This window comes from Gymnoscopelus braueri (genome assembly GCF_963280865.1).
Source record: "Gymnoscopelus braueri genome assembly, chromosome: 6".
NCBI lineage: Eukaryota > Metazoa > Chordata > Actinopteri > Myctophiformes > Myctophidae > Gymnoscopelus > Gymnoscopelus braueri.
In genome coordinates, this window is record NC_137607.1 from 41,362,020 (window position 1) to 41,381,210 (window position 19,191).

A 19,191-nucleotide genomic window follows, 5' to 3' on the forward strand; every position below is an offset into this window, starting at 1 on the left:
CCTTGTTGAAATGTGCTACAAATAAACTTGTCTTATGCCTACTGTCAGCATGTTCAGCCTGGTCAGTATGTTATTGCTACCAAGGAAGATGGCAGCAACAATCAGATGTTGTACCTCTACCATTATGATCAAATTCACTCAAGTGGAAGCAATTCCTATGGGCTGAAATGTTGTCTTTGTCTGACGCTTGTGAATGACATTCAGCATTCTCAAATTCACCCTTGGATTTGAGGCAAATGGAATTTGACTTGGTGGTGTTAGTTATATGACTAGTACTGACTAGCATCAGTAGTGTTCATGATGGCAGCAGATTGCAATGCACATTCTAAACATTTATTATCATGCTGCTGCTACTACTACTACTACTACTACTACTACTACTACTACTACTAGCCTACTAATACTACTTATTAATGATAAGAATAGTAACATAATAATCATCATCATCATCCTCATCATGAGCACATTAACAAGTCTGTCTTGTGTACATTCTTAGCCCCATATGACCCCGCCTATACAGGCAGCTGGGTTGGCCAATAGGGATAAATATAGCATTATCTTCATTCTGGACCATCCCTCTGCAGTGTTGCCATGTCCGCTTATTATAAGCGACTTTGGGCTTGTTTTTCTGTAAAGTTGCGTGTAAATTATTGTTAGTTGCGGGTTGCGGTTTTTGGGGCTTGTTGTCTTTAAAGTGTAGCGGTTTATTTGGGCTTGTTAACTAATGTTGTTTAAACCAGTGTGTCAAGGACCCCCAAATTAATATATATTTGTAGACCCAACCTTCTGGAAATATTTTGTGCCAGAGACCCCCATCCATACAAGATTTTGTGGATTTGAAAATATTCCTACACTTTAACTTTTTTTCTCAATAGTTTTCTTTTGACAATACCAGATCTACAAGCCGTTGTGAGCTTGTAGGTCGCTTCTTTTGGGCTTGTTTTCATAGACCTGGTTGCTTATTCTTCTCGCACAATCTGGCAACGCTGTCTGTACTTCCTCCGACCCTGAGAAGTTCAAAACACTCGTGTCCACTCTCAGCTAGCTTCCACTCTCACTGTACTGTACAAGGAGCCGGCTGGATGGATGGAGTTGTCATTTCATTTGGGGGTCCTTGTTGCAAACATAACTAATTGATAGGCGATCGCACAAGCATTGATCGCCTACGTTGTAATCGCTATAATAGTGCGAGTCGTGGGTAAATATCATGGCTTGTGAGAGCAGCCCAGATGACACGCGGCACGCCGAGAAGGAATTCCAAAAGGTTATCGCTCAGATCGGTGGCAAGGAGAGGATTTATTTGGTGAGCAACGCGTTCAGACCCGAGGAGGAGGGCGAAGCCGGACTGTTACAGGAGTTTGTCCGCAGCGTATTTCCAGCAGAAGACGGCGACGCTAACCTTGGCAACAACAGCAGCAATGGACAGCAGCTCTCTGCATCTCCAAAAAGCCTCGGCGGTGATCATGGTAGTGAAAACTGCGTTTGCCACGTCGGGACCGTCGATAAAGCTTTGAGTGCAGAGAACGAAGTGGCCGCCGTTGTGTCAACGAGGCCAACGGATTTGGCATTGAGAGCCAAGGCGGTGGGGGAGGATAATGACGTTCAAAGGACCGCGGAGACCAGCATGAACCTCTGTAGCCTGAGGCGAACAATAGACTGTCCGATCGTGGTGTTCCTGTTCAGGCAGGAGTTTCTCAAAGGAGGCTCAGCCTCGAACGAATTGTGCTTGAGAGAGATCCTGAAGGACGTGAGGGCTCGCACCAAACGTGCCGGCGCGCCGCCGGCACTGATGGGGTTAATCCGCGCCCCGGCGGAGAGCGTGGAGACCGCGGAGTGCGTGGGACTCCTGGAGCGCATGATCCGCTCGGTGTTCAGGAAACATTCTCCTGATGCAATCTGGGTCGGGAGTTTCATTCCAAAGACTGAGAGCAAGATACTCGCCATCAAGACGAATGCCTGCAAAGTGTTGTATTCATCTCAGACATCAGGTGTAATATATTAAACTGCCTGAAGCGTTGGAAGTGATTTCATTTCAGATCAGGTTATCTAGGCCAGTGGTTCTCAAAACTTTTTCATGTCAAGGAACCCCAAAATGATATGTATTTGGTTGCGGACCCCCCACATCTGAAAAATATTTAGTGCCAGGGATTTTTCAAAAATAGCAGATTTACAAGCTCATAGCACAGCACGAAGTCATGCACTATGAGCTTGTATATCTACTATTTTCGAATTGCCAAAGTATAAAATATGGTTAAAGTGGTTAAAATGATTGTGACGCTATATTAACTAATTTTGCCGGGGACCTGCTCCTGGTACCCCCCCAAGGACCCCTGGGGGTCCCCGGACCCCACTTTGAGAACCAATGATCTAGACTAGCACCTGTGTACCCGTAATACTACTAGGCTGTATTGAATTATCATGGCTTTGAGCTACTCCAAATATGTAGGTCAATGAAATCCATGACACTCACAAGACCTGACATTTTTTTGCACATTTTCCCAGGCTTGGGTGCAATGGACCCCGAAAACAATAGAGCCATTCATGGAGCAATCTGCCCCATGGATGAGCTGCCAAATTGTTAAATGTTTCTTATTGCTCTTTTCAGATAATACCAGGGATAGAGGGAACACGCTTTGCTGGCCATTCCAATGTTTTTCCTGGGCTCTTAGAAGAAGACCTAGAGGCCAAGCCAATAGCCCTCCAACCAATAGGCGAAAAGGTACAAGCACCATCCTATTTGTGAATCCCTGGGGATTTATTCTTTGCAGACATTCTGTTTAATATTGAACAATACCCTTTTACAATTGTACTGATTTGCCTGAATAAAGAAGGCGCTGGAGCAACTCGGATGATTGGAGCCTTTTTTACTTTAATAGTAGGGTGCAAAGCACAGAAAAAATGACGAACGTTTCAATGTCGTTTTTTTATGTGCTTTGCACCCTGCTATTAAAGTAAAAAGGCTCCAATCATCCAAGTTGCTCCAGCGCCTTCTTTATTCAGTTATATGTGTCCGCCCCTGAGACCCACCCGATCAGCCTGATTTCGGCTTGAGACGCGGTGGAATATCCCTTTAATCGTGTATGTGTACTAATTTGCCATTGGTTTAACCGTTAAGTCATTTCGGTGACAGGGAGATGCCCAAATAATATAGCCTGGTAAACCCTCCCTCCGGAAATCTCATTTCCATTTGATTGAAATCAAATGGAAATGAAATTTCCGGAGGGAGGGTTTACCAGGCTACAAATAATATACCATGTCGTCCCAATTTAATAGAATGCTTGTCCCATTTTCCTTCACGTTAATACCAATACTGGAACATAATGGTTGTGTGTTTGTTTTCTAGGTGACACAGGAAGTATAGAGGAGGGGATTCCTCTCAGAGCCAATTCCTTGTCTCCTGGACCTCATGTGGACTGTGGAACAGCTGACAGTGACAGTTAACAGTGCGACATAAGACTCATTTGCTTAACTTTCACCCCATCACTGTGTGTACTCAAGGATCAGACACTGTGAAACAGTTTGCCTCAAGCAACTAAGGATTCTGTGCAGTCGTCACATTGGAGACAGACTTGCGTTTGTCCAGTCACAGGGGAACATATTTATGTGAAGTCACAAGACCTGTTCTACTAGATAGAACAATTTAAAACAACCCACTTGACAAAGGCTTTCTAGTGATCATAGTTATAGTTTGACAACTCACTCAAGTTTAACGTGACGTCACTCAAGGGCTGTCCGCGACTAAAGAAATTCTCTACTAATAATCATAGGAATTTGTTGACGATTGTTGTTTATTATTAGCTGATTTAGTCGACAAATCTGTTAAATTGTGTTTGCTGCGTACAATCGTGCCGAAACCAGCCTTTTCAAGTTGATGATGATGTTTTTGGGAATAGACGAAGGCATGGTGCTGGACAAACAGCGATGCAACAGGAATGGAATAAAGTCCACAATGTTTGTTTATTGCTTCAACGTTTCAATCCTGCTGGATCTTCTTCAGGAATTGTAAAGAAATTGAAAACAATAAACAAACAAGTGGAGCTGAGAAAAAAGTGTTGCAGACTTTATTCCTTTCTTGTTATTGAGAATAGAACATTTAATTTTTATTTCACAATGGCTACTGGCCATTGGCCTCTAACTGGTAGGATAAAGTTATTATATTTAGAGAATAAATGTTCTCTTCATTTTTAAAGAAGTAATTCATTCAGCATTGAAATAGAAGACACTAATCATCTAACAAAGTCTTTGTTCGACTAAGACCAAACTGACCGATGAATCAGTTATTCGTCTATGACGGGACAGCCCTACACCACACTCTAAGATTTTTTGCAATTAATGTACAAGTTATATCTCACCCTATCCAGCAGCTTAGGACTGAACTGGAGTAAACTTCCTTAAGGGAAAACTAATGGGCAGTATATTAGAGACACTTATTCCAATGTTTACAGATGATGTATATGAATTTAGCCTATGAATATGAACTATTTTGTGCCTTAGATTAAAATAATTTATATTTGGAGTTGTACCTAATAACCCTTGCCACCATAGATATAGAGCATTCTGTTAATATGTATTTATGATTCTGTGCTGGATACCATAGTTTGTTTTTTAAATTCTCCAATAAACATTTTAATTGTATTGTTGTAACATGTCAACATACCTGTGTGGAAGGAGTGGTGGGAGATCAATTACAAATGTCATACTTATACAAGATATTGGAGAGGACAAAGCCTACTGATGTTTATAGGGCAGATGACTGGGGAAGCCAGAATCACTACTAATCATGATCAGATGCTTTTATAGATATTCGCTATGCAGAATAAATGTATAGGAACTTTGCTTATATATATTTATGTAAAACACAACTCTGTATGATTGTCCAGATCCCATGTGCTTTAAAAGTCTCAAATATATAATGGGGTATTGCAACAGAAATACAATATATTTCAAATATCAAACTGGGCCACCAATAGCCCATCTATAATGATAGACTGTTAATAACCATACATTTTTATGAACAACTTATGCCACAACTAGTTCAGCTTATATTGATTAACACACTGTAAAGCTACCATTAAAACTATGATCATAATACCCTTGATAAAACTCCAAAATACATTTAATTAGATTTTCAGACCCTATAGTGGCCTCAAATGTGCAGGTGCTTGGATACCATGGATGTATTTATTTAGGTTCAGACCATAGATTGTATAAGGTTCAGACAGGGTAAAACCACTGATTCATGCAAGGTCGGCTTAAGAGAAGCCGGTTCAGGGACTGACAGGATTTATGTTATATTCCCATATTTATCTTCAAACAAAACGAGGCAATACGTGAATATATACGTCATCTAACAGCCTCGTTTCTGTTTATACCCTGTTGTGAGAATGCGGGATGATTTAATGCACTTTATTATTATTTCTATTTCTATTTCTATCAGGCTTAACATCGGTCCTCTCAATTGTGGGTCCAGTGTTGCCAGGTCGGCTAATTATAAACGATGGGCTTCTTTTTCTGTAAAGTTGCTTGTAAAATTGGCAGTGCGGGTTTCGTTTTTTTGGGGTTGTTTGCTTATTTGGGGCTTGCTGTGCAATGTTGTTTAAACCAGTGGTTCTCAAACATTTTTATGCCCAGGACCCCCAAATTAATATGTATTTGTATACAAGGGACCCCCATACAAGATTTGTGTTGTGAAATGTTTTAAAATTATTCCTATTTCTTAAAAAAAAAAATCCAAGATTGTTTGAAAATAGCAGATCTACAAGCTCACTTGTAGATCGTCTATTTTCAAATAGCCAATGTATACACATTATGTTTAAAGGGCGAAGGGCTCGCTTCTTTTGGGCTTGTTTTCATAGAACCTGGTTGCTTATCTCTATCAGAAAACATGGCAACACTGAGTGGGTCCTTTTGACAGGAACTGACGTTGCCGAACAAAAAGCAAAGCGTTTAACAGCGGCTGCATCCTAGAGCCACTCTGTTCTGTTGGTGGATTTATAACACAGAATAACATTTCATTAGTTTCTCCTGTGAGAATTTAAAAGTCCCCAAAAACGGGACAACAGTGGCGTTGAGGAGGGACTGACGAGCCAAACATGATAACTTCCGCCGGTAAGAGATAGATATGTCATTACATGTAATGTAATGTTGTAGCTAACGTGTATGCTAGCACCGTTAGCCGCCATTGAATTAGCTGAGTCACACACAGCAGCAAGGAGTTCTGTTTAGCCAGTGAAAGACAATGAGTGTCAGAGTATTCCCAGGAATGAACTATTATTTAGTTGTGTACACAAATACTCTGTTTGAATTAGTTTGTTTTAATACTGTATATATCATTATATAAAGTTAAAGCACTTATGTAGCAGGGTGACAGCAGCAGCACACCATCACAGCTCATTATGTTAGCAACATCATTATCCTATACTAAAACATTCACATTATGTGAACGTTTTAATATAGGATAATGATGTTGCTAACACAATGAACTGTAACGGCCTGCTGCTGCTGTCACATAATTATACAGTATGTGAGTGTTTTAGTATAGGATAATGATGTTGTTAACAGTAACAAAATGAGCTGTAGCGGTCTGCTGTTGCTGTCACCCTGCTAGTCTGTTGTTATGATTCACATAGCCTTGGATCAAGACCATCATAGATGTATTTTATCGAGTCTGACTTTTACTTTATCATAGATAACTATCAAATACATCTATGATAGTCTTGATCCAAGGCTATGATACACAGGACAGCAGATTGTGCTGCAATAAAGTTGAACTTAAGTAACTTAATTGGATACATGTCTCACTTCTCGTTCAGCTGGGATTATTTCACTCCTGGATGAGGAGGAGCCTCAGCTCAAGGTAATAACTTTCTTTTTGGTTGTTTTTTTCCTCCTTAATTTCCTTCTAAGCCTTATTTCCAAAAGTGAATGAATGTATTTGTGGGGGACCTGGTTTATAGGGCTGTCACGATTACACATTTAAGTTGACTATTAATTGTCACACAAATAATTGCAATTAACGTAAACAAACATTGCACAGGGTAGATATAACAAATAACTTAAATACTTTAATTATCATTTCTTTAAAGCAGAAATAGCTGATCTACAAGCATACAACACGTTACGAAGTGACGTGTTGTATGCTTGTAGATCTCCTATTTCTGCTTTTTTTTTAACGTTTTTGAAAATGTATGAACATTTTCCAACATGGAAACGATTATGACGATTATGCAAAAATAATTGCGACTATCTTAAATAATTGCGACTAGACTATTATGTAATAATTGTGCAGGCCCACTGGTTTACAGTGAATGTATAAGTGAGGCATTGCCTTTCCCAATATAAAAAATATATCAAGCCAGAATGACACATTTCAATTTCTTTATTTGAGTCCACATTTATAAAATACATTACAGGGGCACAAATATTTTTCAGTTGCTTTTGATGTCCCGCACACTAAAAACAACATGTGTCCCAGTGCTTCAGTCCAAACAAGTTCAGAATATAAACAACAAATGCACATGAACTTATTCACAGTTAACATTGGTGATACACTTCAGTCTGCCATATTACCAACGCCGGAGAAAAAATTATGGGTACAGGAAGCACCTTCTCCTCCAAATAGATCGACTGCCTATAATGGAGGAGATTGAGCAATATGTTGCAAGCTGCTTTGCCTTACACTTGGACACACTACTGAACACAAATAGTCCCTAGCTTAAAACCAACCATGCTTGACTGGTGTTTCTGTGTTTGCTTGCAGGAGTTTGCTCTGCAAAAGCTTGATGTCATTGTCAATGACTTCTGGGCTGAGATCTCTGGATCTGTTGACAAAATGTAAGTTGGTGACAAAAAAATAGTAAATTGTCCTTGTTCAGGTCTAGTATCCAAAAGGCCAATGTATGTATTTGTTTGTTTGGCTGTTCTAATGTGAACCGTTTTCAGCGAGGTCCTGTATGAGGATGAGTCATTTCGAAGCAGAGAGTTTGCTGCCCTGGTGGCCTCCAAGGTCTTCTACCATCTTGGGGCGTTTGAGGAGTCACTGAACTACGCTTTGGGGGCTGGAGACCTCTTCAATGTCACTGATGAGTCAGAGTATGTGGAGACCATCATTGGTGAGTGTTCAAACAAAGCAATGTCTTATTTCTCTTTTAACATCAGGATTGTTGACTTTATTTATACTGTATATAGTTTGGGTTTTATATCGGAGGTGATGATGCTTGCATTTGGCTGATTGCATTTTACCAAGCATCTCTACTTTAAAAAAAGGGAAAAAATATGTAACTTCTTTTGTACATGAGGCATTTGATTTGGGAGAAGGGAAGGAAAATAACCTTGAACGTATACAATAAAACATCCATTATTTAGCCTATTTCTTGTGTTCATTGTTAAAGGGCAAGACCACTTTGGTAGAGTTTTGCAGGGTCCCCACGGTCATGAAATTCCTGGAAATATTTTGAAATTGAAAAAAATAATAATCCAGTACTGGAAAAGTTTGGGAATTGATCAAAGGTCCTGGAATTCATCAAGGGTCCTGGAAAAATATTTGGCTATGCATTGTTTTTGGCTATTGATTTTGTTAATACAAAACATTTTCATAAACATGTATAACATTACACGAAATATGTAACATAAGTAGTTTTTCGCCGAACGGGCTGTGTGATGGCATATATTATTTAAATAAAATATGTCATACGGATGCCATAATGAGTCTTCCAGTGAGCTATGCCCTAATTTTGCACGAAATTTTGAATGAAATTGTACTATTCTATATTCTATGCTTTATTTTTGCTACACTGCCTATCTTTGGGCATTCTACATAGGAGTAAGAGACACATTATTGCGCTGAATGATTGTTATATAGGCCTGGAAATTGGGCTAAATATTCTGGAAAAGTTTTGGAAAAGTTTTGGAAATTCATTGCTAAAAATGTGTGGGGACCCTGGTTTTGGGTTGTGTAGTTACCTTGCCATGATGTAACTCCTAAGGTGGACAAGAAATACAAAATAATTGCTCCATTGATTAGAAATTGATAATTCAAAATATACTCCTCATTGACTTACATTGTACGGTAAAACAGCTCTCAAAGTGAGAGCTCTCTTTTAGCACGTAAACAAACACAAACAAAGCTGATTTAGACAACATCAACAAACTCAGTGCTGTTTTTTTTTTAATAAAAATGTAAACTTCCTGCTGATTTTACCATTTGAAGAGCGGATCCGGATCCGCGGATCCAGTCTGGGTTTTCCTCTTAATAAAAATAGCAAAATCAACAGGACGTTAACATTTTTATTTAATGTGATGTTCTATATATATTCTATATATTGTAAACTAAACTACACAACCCAAACCTCTACCAAAGTGGTCTTGCCCTTTTTAAGGGCTTTTCAAACGGGGAGCAACAACGCGTGCATTATCTCATGGAACAGCCCATTATCTCATGGGCGTCGTGTAGAAAGAAGATGTGATGACCACAATCCAGCTCTTGCCGTGTGTGCGAAACGAGCATGAGCGGGACAGTTTAACAGGAGTGTACTTCCTAATTATCGCTCTGCCTGACATATTGCCCGCGCGCCACTACCTGCTCGCTCGCCTCTCATTGAAAATGAATTACATGGCACGTCAAACGCTCCCCATGTGAAAAGCCCTTTAGGCTATCAACCTACAGGAATATGATGAATATTAATTAAAGCAATGAAAATGTAATGAAATACAGCCCTTCATTAACAAGCACACCCTCAACAGAGCCACGGCAGCAGTGCTGACAGGAATTTGACAGATAGACTCCCAAAATTTGCAGTGTGATTTATTTATTTTTTCTCTTTTTAAAAACTTTTTTATCCATTAATTGTGCAGTCCTAATTACACTGGGAATTTGTTTGTTACCAGATAGAAACGAGCGCTTCTATAATACGATAATGTATTGTTTCTTCTGTTAGCCAAATGCATTGACCACTACACTAAGCTGCGGGTTGAAAATGCTGAGATGCCCGAAGATGAGGAGAAGAAGAGCATCGACCCTCGTCTGGAGGGCATCGTCAACAAGATGTTCCTGCGTTGCCTGGCTGACCACAAGTACAAGCAGGCAATTGGTATCGCCCTGGAAACCAGGCGCCTTGACATCTTTGAAAAGACCATCTTGGAATCAGTGAGTTGTCCTGCTTTGACCACCAGTGAAAGAGTAGTGTGGATATTTAATACTATTGATAAGGATTAACTACGTGCACCCTAGCTTCCCTATGCTGGGGATGAACATTCTGAATATAATATATTTGGTGTAGGGTAAAAAGGAGGGGCCCTATAGACTCTGTTTCAATGAAGTATGTTTGGTTTAATTGGATAACCTCTACCCAATCCTAACGCACTTAAATGATTTTCTCCTGTTCTCTCACAGACTGATGTGAGCGCGCTGTTGGCCTACAGCTTGAAGGTGTGCATGTCCCTGATGCAGAACAAGAAGTTCCGTAACGAAGTGCTCAGAGTGTTGGTCAAACTCTACATGAACCTGGAGAAGCCAGACTTTATTAATGTCTGTCAGGTAAAAACCTGCTGATGTAAATTATGTGCGTTGTTTGTCTGAAACTGTATGGTTGAAATAAAGCAGAAAGGCCTTAAAATAATTTTAAGCTCACATGGGAGCTAGTCTCTTGTTGCCAGATGATTGGAGATCTCTGCCTACCGATACGTTTCTAAATGCAAGATAGTTGCTAGAACGGCAGCGAGAATAGCCTCTAACAAACCTACACCTACTGCTTTGAAAACCAATCATGTCACTGCCTCAACATGAAGGACTGCCCTGAAGATTGGTGTCGCAATACGGTTTATTTAAAACTAATTGTTTCCACCCAGTTCTAGCAATGGAAGCTGGGAGACTGTCTTTAGTTTATATTTAGCTAAGTGTTTTAGAGGCTGACAAATATTCTTCTTTGGAAATTATTTTGTACTGTGTTAAGTTAATTGGTAATGCTGTTTCTCTTTGTTTTTAAAGAATTTTGGCCTCTTTGTCGCTGGTCGCTTGAACATTCTCCCCTCTACCCCATTTCCGCATAATGTTTACCGACATGCACCTCTCATTCTTTCTTCTTGCCCTACTCTCATTCTCTTTCTTCTTTCCCTCTAGTGCCTGATCTTCCTAGATGACCCCCAGGCTGTGAGTGACATCTTGGAGAAGCTGGTGAAGGAGGACAATCTGCTGATGGCCTACCAGATCTGCTTCGACTTATACGAGAGTGCCAGCCAGCAGTTCCTCTCCTCCGTCATCCAGAACCTCCGCACCGTGGGCACGCCCATCCCCGCTGTGCCCGGCTCCACCAACACCGGCACCGTGCCCACCGCAGACAAAGACAGGTATGGTGTAGATGGAGGTAGGTGTGTGTTCCTGCGGGTTGAGGGCATTGTACCCACTAGAGATGCGCGGATCGCGGTTTTAGCCGCGGTTGCCGCAGTTAACCACGGTTTGGGTGGATTCGGGTCAATCAAATATAATTATTAATTAATATAGGATAAACCCCGGGTGAAATATTGCGGTAAATAAATTAATGACATCTAATATATCTATCCATAAAATAGCTACATCTCTGCGTGCTTGTGTCTGTGTGAGTGTGTAGAGCAGCCTCTGTGCGATGCGATCACAAAATGCATTGATTTAGCCTATGGAATGTCGGTGCGTCTTTTTTCTAAAATGGTGCTGCACTCTGTATGTTGGATGCCGCATGTATGTTGGATGCCTGTATGTTGGATGCCGCACAGAGTCTGTATGTTCAGCGCAGCAGAGCAGTGCGCTCTGTAGCCTATGTTCAGCGCAGCACCAGTTAAAAAAAAAGAAAAAAGACGCACCGACATTCCATAGGCTAAATCAATGCATTTTGTGATTGCATCGCACAACTAATAAGGCTACTAAAACTAACGGGGAATACCAGAAAATAATAATATTTTGACATACGGGAAAAACGGTTGGTGCGGATATTTAAATTGGATAATATCATTATTGCGGTTGGATAACGGGCGGATAATTAATTTGTACATGCAGATTCGGGTGACGTGAGAGGCCATCCGCGCATCTCTAGTACCCACAGTCGATAAAGACTGCTAGGCTTGAAATGGGAAGTAAAAGTGGTGTGTGTGTGTGTGTGGTGGCCTAGAAGTTAAACTGAAAACCGGATTTGATCCCCACAACCGTGGAATGGGAAATAGCTTAAATGTCCTCTAGGATTCTCTATATCCAAAAAGTGTCCTTTTTAGTTTTTTCAAGGAAAAGGATGCTCTGTTTTGTACTGACGTCAGCACTGAAAGCTTGGGATGTCTTTCGTAGTCTGTTTTGTGCTGACGTCAGCGGTGAAAGCTTGGGATGTCTTTTGTAGTCAACTCTAGACGATAAACCTATTTAGATATAACTTAAACAATTTCAGTCGCTCATTCTCTCTTAAAGAAATTATTCAGGGACTTCAGGCTTGTATTGGAAAGCTTTTCATTCTATTTGAGCTGTTCAGTTGGCTTACTGTGTTGTTATCGATTCATGACTACAAACACTATGCTTTGTGTGTTGCAGTGACGCAATGGAAATGGACGATAAGGCAGGGAGCTCCCCTGCTGGAAAGCCAGCAGACACGGTAAAATAAGTTCTAATAAAAAGTGGTGTCACCAAAAAGATAACAAAAATTTAAGTTATACAGTATGACTTAACCTTGTGACATAAATTGATCTAAAAGCTCATTCTTTAATTATATAGAAAAGGTCAGAGAAATAAAATACAGTATTTCTAGTTTTTGACTAGAAAGTCTATTTTACTTATAATGTAATAATTTGAAGGAAATCTCATTGTTTTAAATATCCTGAGAAAATTGTATTGTACCGTTAATCCAATGCTCAAGTGTCTTCTTCATCATCATGTTTTGTTTAGAAGGACGAGCCCACGAACCAGAACGCCAAGATGATAAAAATCCTTAGTGGAGAAATGGCCATTGAGCTACATCTGCAGTTCCTCATCCGAAACAACAACACAGACCTGATGATCCTCAAAAACACAAAGGTAAGGGAAGGGCCTTCGGTTGGAAGGCATTTCCTTTCCGTATGACTATATTGGGTCAGTTAGGTTGGAATAAGGGTAAGGGCCTTTCATTTTAACTGGTGATCTTTAAGACAGAGTATATTTGTTACTCATCTTTGATATCTTAGTGGCTGTATGCAGTTTTGTGACAAATTTAAAACAAAGAGGCTGTTGGGCATCTAAGACATCTAAAAACTAATTTATTTCCACTGGCTTGCTTATGTCCTTTTGCTGTGGTTTTGTAACAAAACTGATTTGTTAAAAGTGGTTTCTCAATAAAATGGACATGACTGGGTTTTTACTAAAACATATATTATCCTCCTTGCAGGATGCGGTTCGAAATTCAGTGTGCCACACAGCCACGGTCATAGCCAACTCCTTTATGCACACAGGAACCACAAGCGACCAGTTTCTCAGGTGAGTAAAATATGATCTTGGGGAGAATAAGATAACGCATTTATACAAGCTTGGGTTGAAAAGTAACTTGTATATTGCTCTTTTAACTCATTCCCTGCCTAGAACGACTAAAATGACTTCTGTCCCATAAGCCCTGTCTGCCTAGAACGACTAAAACGACGTATTTTTTTCCAAAAATAAAAAATTTAAAAAATAATTTGACCTAAAGACCAAGGAGATATGATTTTTCAAAGATCTAGACTCCCATCCACTTCCTTGTTAACTTAAAACTTAAAAATTCTGTATCTCGGCTCCTGACTACTTTTTTTTTTTTCAATGAGTAAATCTCTGGCAGTGGGCAAACGCGGCCAGAAATAATTCAGGCAGTGAATGAGTTAAAACATTCGTTAAGTTTAAAGCGTACTGCTTACGGTAGTTGATGTCACTGAAGCTGTTGAAGTTACAAAATGTTCACATAATCAAGATTAATGATCGTTTTGTGCTGACAAGGCCCTGCTGTTGCTAATACTAACATGCAGACAACTGTTTGTACATAATCACAGAGAAAACTTGGAGTGGTTAGCAAGAGCCACCAACTGGGCTAAGTTTACAGCCACAGCAAGTCTTGGTGTCATTCACAAGGTAATCTTTACCCCTGTATTATTTCCATGCAGCATTATCTTAACCAACAAAATGTTAAAGCTCAGACATTGGCTTCAGACGATCTAGGTTTGTTAAATATAAAATGCTCCATAGGGCCATGAGAAAGAGGCACTCCAGCTAATGGCTACCTACCTGCCCAAAGACACCTCCCCCGGCTCAGCCTACCAGGAGGGAGGCGGCCTGTATGCCCTGGGCCTGATCCACGCCAACCATGGAGGAGACATCATTGACTACCTGCTCAGCCAGCTCAAGAACGCCAGCAATGATGTGAGTACGATGACACCAGGGGTGAAATGGTTAATTTAATAATTGAATTTATTAAATTACATTTCAGTCCAATAAATCACAGCAAATACTTGTTTTAGTGATGTATCATGTTATGTGCTATTGTGCTTCACCAAAATGTGAATTATTTGTGAATGCTGGGTAATTGTATTAATTGAATTGATTCTGTGATTTTTTTTGTTTTTTTGTTTCTGAAACCATTAGACCATAATGCTGCCCATTTTTACTGGTAGCTGATGACTATTAAATTCATAGTAGGAGAACAGGTCATTGATTAACATACAGTATTGTACAAGGCAAGAGGTTCACTCTATAATTCTTTAAGACACCTCTTAAAAATATATGTATATTGCTGTCTGCTGCTAAAGTTGTGGGCTATTATTAAAAATACTAGCATTTTAAAAGAGAATTTTATTTTGTAATTGAAATAGTGATTATTTTGTGTTTTGTGTGTTGTACTTCTGACAGATTGTTCGTCATGGGGGTGCACTTGGCCTCGGGTTGGCAGCTCTGGGCACAGCCAGACAGGATGTTTATGACCTGCTCAAGTCCAACCTGTACCAAGATGATGCTGTCACTGGTATGTAGGCTTGGAATAGACTTCATAGTGAAAAAACTGTCCTGAATGCTTTCCTTTACGGAACAACAATGCCACTTCATAATCACAGTTTTGCCCTTTTAACCATTGCAGGAAACTAATACTAGCAACAGTTACTGATGTATTTCAGGGACCTCTCGTGATGACCTGGCTCCCTAACAATGTGGCTAGTTTGATCAGCAAACCTACTTGCCAGTCAGGATCTTCCAGCATTTGTCTGGTGTTTTTTAACAAGCTGTGCTAAGTTGGTTCTTGGAAAACTACCAGTTGTGGTTCTTCTTGTTGCCAAGCAACTTTTGAAAACTTGATTAAAGAACACCACACTTGTTCCAGAGTTGAAATATGTGTCACTTGTAGTGCTCTGCACTCCCAGTGCACACTAAAGCTTTCACTGCTTCTGGGAGCAAGCAATAACAAAAACAGTGCTAAGAACAGAAGAAAACAGACCTTTCAGTTCTCTTTTCTGGAGCTCGACACTTGCGTTTAATGAAATGTGTTCTTCTTGTCTTTGTATTATGTTTCTTGGGTTGTCAAATTCCAATTAAATATTACACAGGATGGTGCGTGTTGGTAGTCATGCTGCTAGTAATCGTAAGCGTGTCAACCACATACAGTAGTCGCAACACACACGGTGCATTTCATGCATTGGATGTCGCCCTTCCTTTCTGCACTTCATTTCCTGTCTACCCTGGTCTTACTAAAAACCATTTAAAGTTTTAATAGCTGTAAATTAATAGGGGTTTGTGTAATAAAATAAAGTACACAAAGGACAGGACTAACAGTAGCCAATCAAAGCATGGCCCATGTGAACCCATGTCTGTCCCTGTGTTCTCTCATAGGTGAGGCTGCAGGCTTGGCTCTGGGCCTGGTGATGCTGGGCTCCAAGTCAGCCCAGGCCATCGAGGATATGGTGGGCTATGCCCAGGAGACCCAGCATGAGAAGATTCTGCGTGGGCTGGCCGTCGGCATCGCAATGGTCATGTATGGACGCATGGAGGAGGCTGACACCCTCATCGAGAGCCTCTGCAGAGATAAGGTGAGGATGGAACGCTCTCGGAAAGATCAGTGAACCTTTTATATTAACACTTGATTTCAAGTGCAGTAAATGCACTGCACAGGGACAACAGAACCTCATACAGTGTGAAGCCCAATTTATAGTTTGTCATATGTCTATGTCGCTTTCTAAAAAGACAAGATTTCCAACCAAAAACTTGTGGCGCTGTTGTACGATGAAATATAGATTAGGCTTAAGACCGAGCAGGGGTTGGCAACAATGTCTTTAAGATCATCCAGTCAATCCCAAGGGGACTTTTGGTTGATCACGTAGAAATTCCAAAACCCAGGCAAAATCCGTCCAAACGAGATGAATATTTCAGGATGAATTGTTGATGTTAAACTCTATCCTAATGGGACCACGGAAATGATTATTATATTAAATTAGTCTTCTATGTTTGCAGTGTAATGGTTAGCAAGCCTATAATAACATGTCAAAGTGGTGGTGATGGCAGATCTCACCAGGTAATGGTAGAGCTCATCAACCTTGGAAAATGACAAAGTAAGTAGTTTGTGCCTTTTCAGGCACAAACTTGTGCCTGAAAAGGTTGCCCGTGGCCCTCTCCTGCGGTGGATGGTGAAGTATTGAAAGTTTTAAATCTTTTATCATTAAAATGCTAAATGCAACTAAAAACCAAAGGGAACCATTTTGAATTGTATGGGGGCCTTAGCACCCCCCCCCCCCCCCCAACACACCAAAGAAGGAAGCAAACAAAAACATTTATAATCAAAGACACAACTGACGGTGAGAAAACAAAAGAAGCGAACAATCCTTGGCACGCAAGGCTCGGAACTTTGATCTACTGACTTCTGTCCTCATAATTTCCCCCCTTTGCATGTGTAGACTACCCCATGTCAGATTCAAGTCTCTGTACTCCATGCCAGAAAATCCCTGTAAATGAACCAGACAAGGAAATGATTGAGCTGTGTTGATGGCTGTTTGATGTGTGCAGACCCCTGAGTGTTGAGGCTCTGCTTTCTCTCATCGTCTTCCTCTCCAGGACCCCATCCTAAGGCGCTCAGGAATGTACACGGTTGGCATGGCCTACTGCGGTTCTGGGAACAACAAGGCCATCCGGCGCCTGCTGCACGTCGCTGTGAGTACTTCCTCTTTGTCCACATTCCCATAACACTTCCATTCTGCTGGGAAGAACAGAGGTTTAACATACAGGCCACCGTAACACGTCCATTCTGCTGGGAAGAAAGAGGCATGGCCATAGTCTTATTGTTGCCTAAATAGTGATAATTAGGTAGTCTGTTTGTCGTGTGTTCATCCACACAGAACATGAAGATTACATCTCGATAAAGCGACACCATTTTTTATTTGTAACAAGGTCGAGTTTTGCCTTTATTTTTCAAAATAAGGCGTCAACCTGTATTAATGAGACATCAACTAAGAAAAATATGAATATTTTTTATATGAAATACTCGCTGGCGTTTTTTTTTATCGTTTCTTTGTCATGCCCCAGGTGTGTAAAGACCATAAGGGTTAAATGCAGTTTTTTCTGTGGACACACCCAACAAATCATTAAGAATTCCAGGTTTGGACCTTAGGACCACCCACTTAATACATACATATTTTATTTCTGCTGCTAAGTGATGTCAAGGTTGCGTGGTTATGTAGCTAAATAAATTATTGTAATATTGCTTGATTTGATCAAAACTAGTAATCACAATGACTAGGCGTGGTTATTCTGGGAACAAATAGTCAAACAGATGTGACTATTTTACAGTTTTGAAATAATTTGTTCTCCTTTTAGAAATATGGACAGGCACCTGAAGCAACACTCAGGCCTTACCACACTGGAATATTCCATTAACACAAATACAAATCCTTATATGCAGGGCTGCAGCTTTTGTAGATTACATAGTGGACCTCTAATCAGTGTAAATCAAAAATATATTGAAAATCTGTTCATCAACAAATTGTGTCTTTTACTTGAAAATAACCGTTTAGCAACTTGTATTCAAAATGTGTGGTATTCAGCTTAACGTCCTGCAGGTGTCAGACTGCTCAAGCTCAATTTGGTGATGACGCATAATAATACAGCTGTTTTCAGATGCTATGCCATACCATAATGGACTGTTAAGCTTTAGGATTAAATGGTTTGGTTAAATGAGTCTCCTCTTTTCCTCAAAGGTGAGCGACGTGAACGATGATGTCAGAAGGGCTGCCGTTGAATCCATCGGCTTCATCATGTTTAGGTAAGATTCAGATTGAATTCTTTCAGCCTTCAGATTCTTGTCTTGTCAGGATCCTACATGGCCACTAGGGGGCCTCCTACATCTGTTATTACATATTCCATGACAGCTGATTCATCAGTCTCAATGCAAGTACACAGACTGCATTCCACCCATAGCACTGGATAGTTATCCAAATGAAGTTGAAGCTCATCCTTGAGATGGTATTATTAGTGGCTTGTACCACCCCGCCCCCATGCCTTTGCCAAAGCATCCAAAACAAACAGTAATGTGTTCCACTCTAGTTTCAGACTTGTAGATGGCAAATCTGTCTTAGCCATAATCATCTATGGCACCCCACCCTGGCCAGTCTCTCTACTACAAAGGCACCCGTCTATCATGTTCTCTTTTAAAGACTGGGGAGAATTTGTAAATATTAACTACAGCACTGGCTATGTTGTCATCAGTCAGTTGTAGTTGAAAGTGATTTGCAGTAGGGATGTGCACGCTAGTCTTATTTGTTTGTGCTGCTCTTTTTAGTTGGCATGGAAATAGTAGTCGGTTAAATTATTATTTATTCTTTTACTGAAAAACATACTTGTATTCTGCGAAGAAAATTGAAATGCACTACTTTCTACAGCATTTAAAATGAGATTTAGTGCTTTGAACATTATATTAAGCATTTCAAATGGCTTTTTCGATGAGGCTTTGACCTTCAAAGATAGCAATGTGCTCAGTTTTGGCTGTCTTCTGAGCGTTCCCTTAATTCCAGACTAGTCGTGTAGTTAAGAGATTTTCAGCTCCACTGGTGGTCCGTGAAGGTGTTGCATGTGGTCCCTGACCATGCATTTAGTAATGTAGGAAAGACCAGTAGTTGAGAAACGGTGCACTAAATGTGACCTATGATGACGTGTCAATGTTGTCAGTTACTGGGAAGTTGGAGGTCAAGAAATTTCCACAGAAAAAGGGAGTA

General features: G+C 40.3%; 2 protein-coding genes across 3 annotated transcripts in view; both read left to right on the plus strand.

Moving 5' to 3' along the window:
* Positions 1-1,068: 1,068 nt before the first annotated feature.
* On the plus strand, positions 1,069-4,629 carry LOC308086467 (uncharacterized protein C2orf72). The gene is made up of 3 exons (XM_080429997.1): positions 1,069-1,988; positions 2,606-2,719; positions 3,344-4,629. Exons 1-3 carry the CDS (start codon positions 1,208-1,210, stop codon positions 3,439-3,441), a joined length of 993 nt encoding a protein of 330 aa, XP_080286123.1. The 5' UTR covers positions 1,069-1,207; the 3' UTR covers positions 3,442-4,629.
* Positions 4,630-5,923: 1,294 nt separating this feature from the next.
* The window catches only part of psmd1 (proteasome 26S subunit, non-ATPase 1), a 62,802-nt gene continuing 49,534 nt past the window's right edge, over positions 5,924-19,191 (plus strand). Inside the window, exons 1-16 of one of the 2 annotated variants that reach the window (XM_080429819.1) lie at positions 5,924-6,108; positions 6,813-6,856; positions 7,760-7,833; positions 7,942-8,111; positions 9,936-10,144; positions 10,391-10,534; positions 11,117-11,343; positions 12,545-12,605; positions 12,896-13,024; positions 13,371-13,459; positions 14,002-14,080; positions 14,195-14,368; positions 14,855-14,966; positions 15,824-16,020; positions 17,039-17,134; positions 18,178-18,242. In XM_080429819.1, coding sequence (XP_080285945.1) covers positions 6,093-6,108; positions 6,813-6,856; positions 7,760-7,833; positions 7,942-8,111; positions 9,936-10,144; positions 10,391-10,534; positions 11,117-11,343; positions 12,545-12,605; positions 12,896-13,024; positions 13,371-13,459; positions 14,002-14,080; positions 14,195-14,368; positions 14,855-14,966; positions 15,824-16,020; positions 17,039-17,134; positions 18,178-18,242 — 1,886 coding nt within the window. In that variant the 5' untranslated portion in view covers positions 5,924-6,092. The remainder of the gene's footprint in view (positions 6,109-6,812; positions 6,857-7,759; positions 7,834-7,941; positions 8,112-9,935; positions 10,145-10,390; positions 10,535-11,116; positions 11,344-12,544; positions 12,606-12,895; positions 13,025-13,370; positions 13,460-14,001; positions 14,081-14,194; positions 14,369-14,854; positions 14,967-15,823; positions 16,021-17,038; positions 17,135-18,177; positions 18,243-19,191) is intronic. The other variant, XM_080429820.1, reaches the window with a different exon arrangement.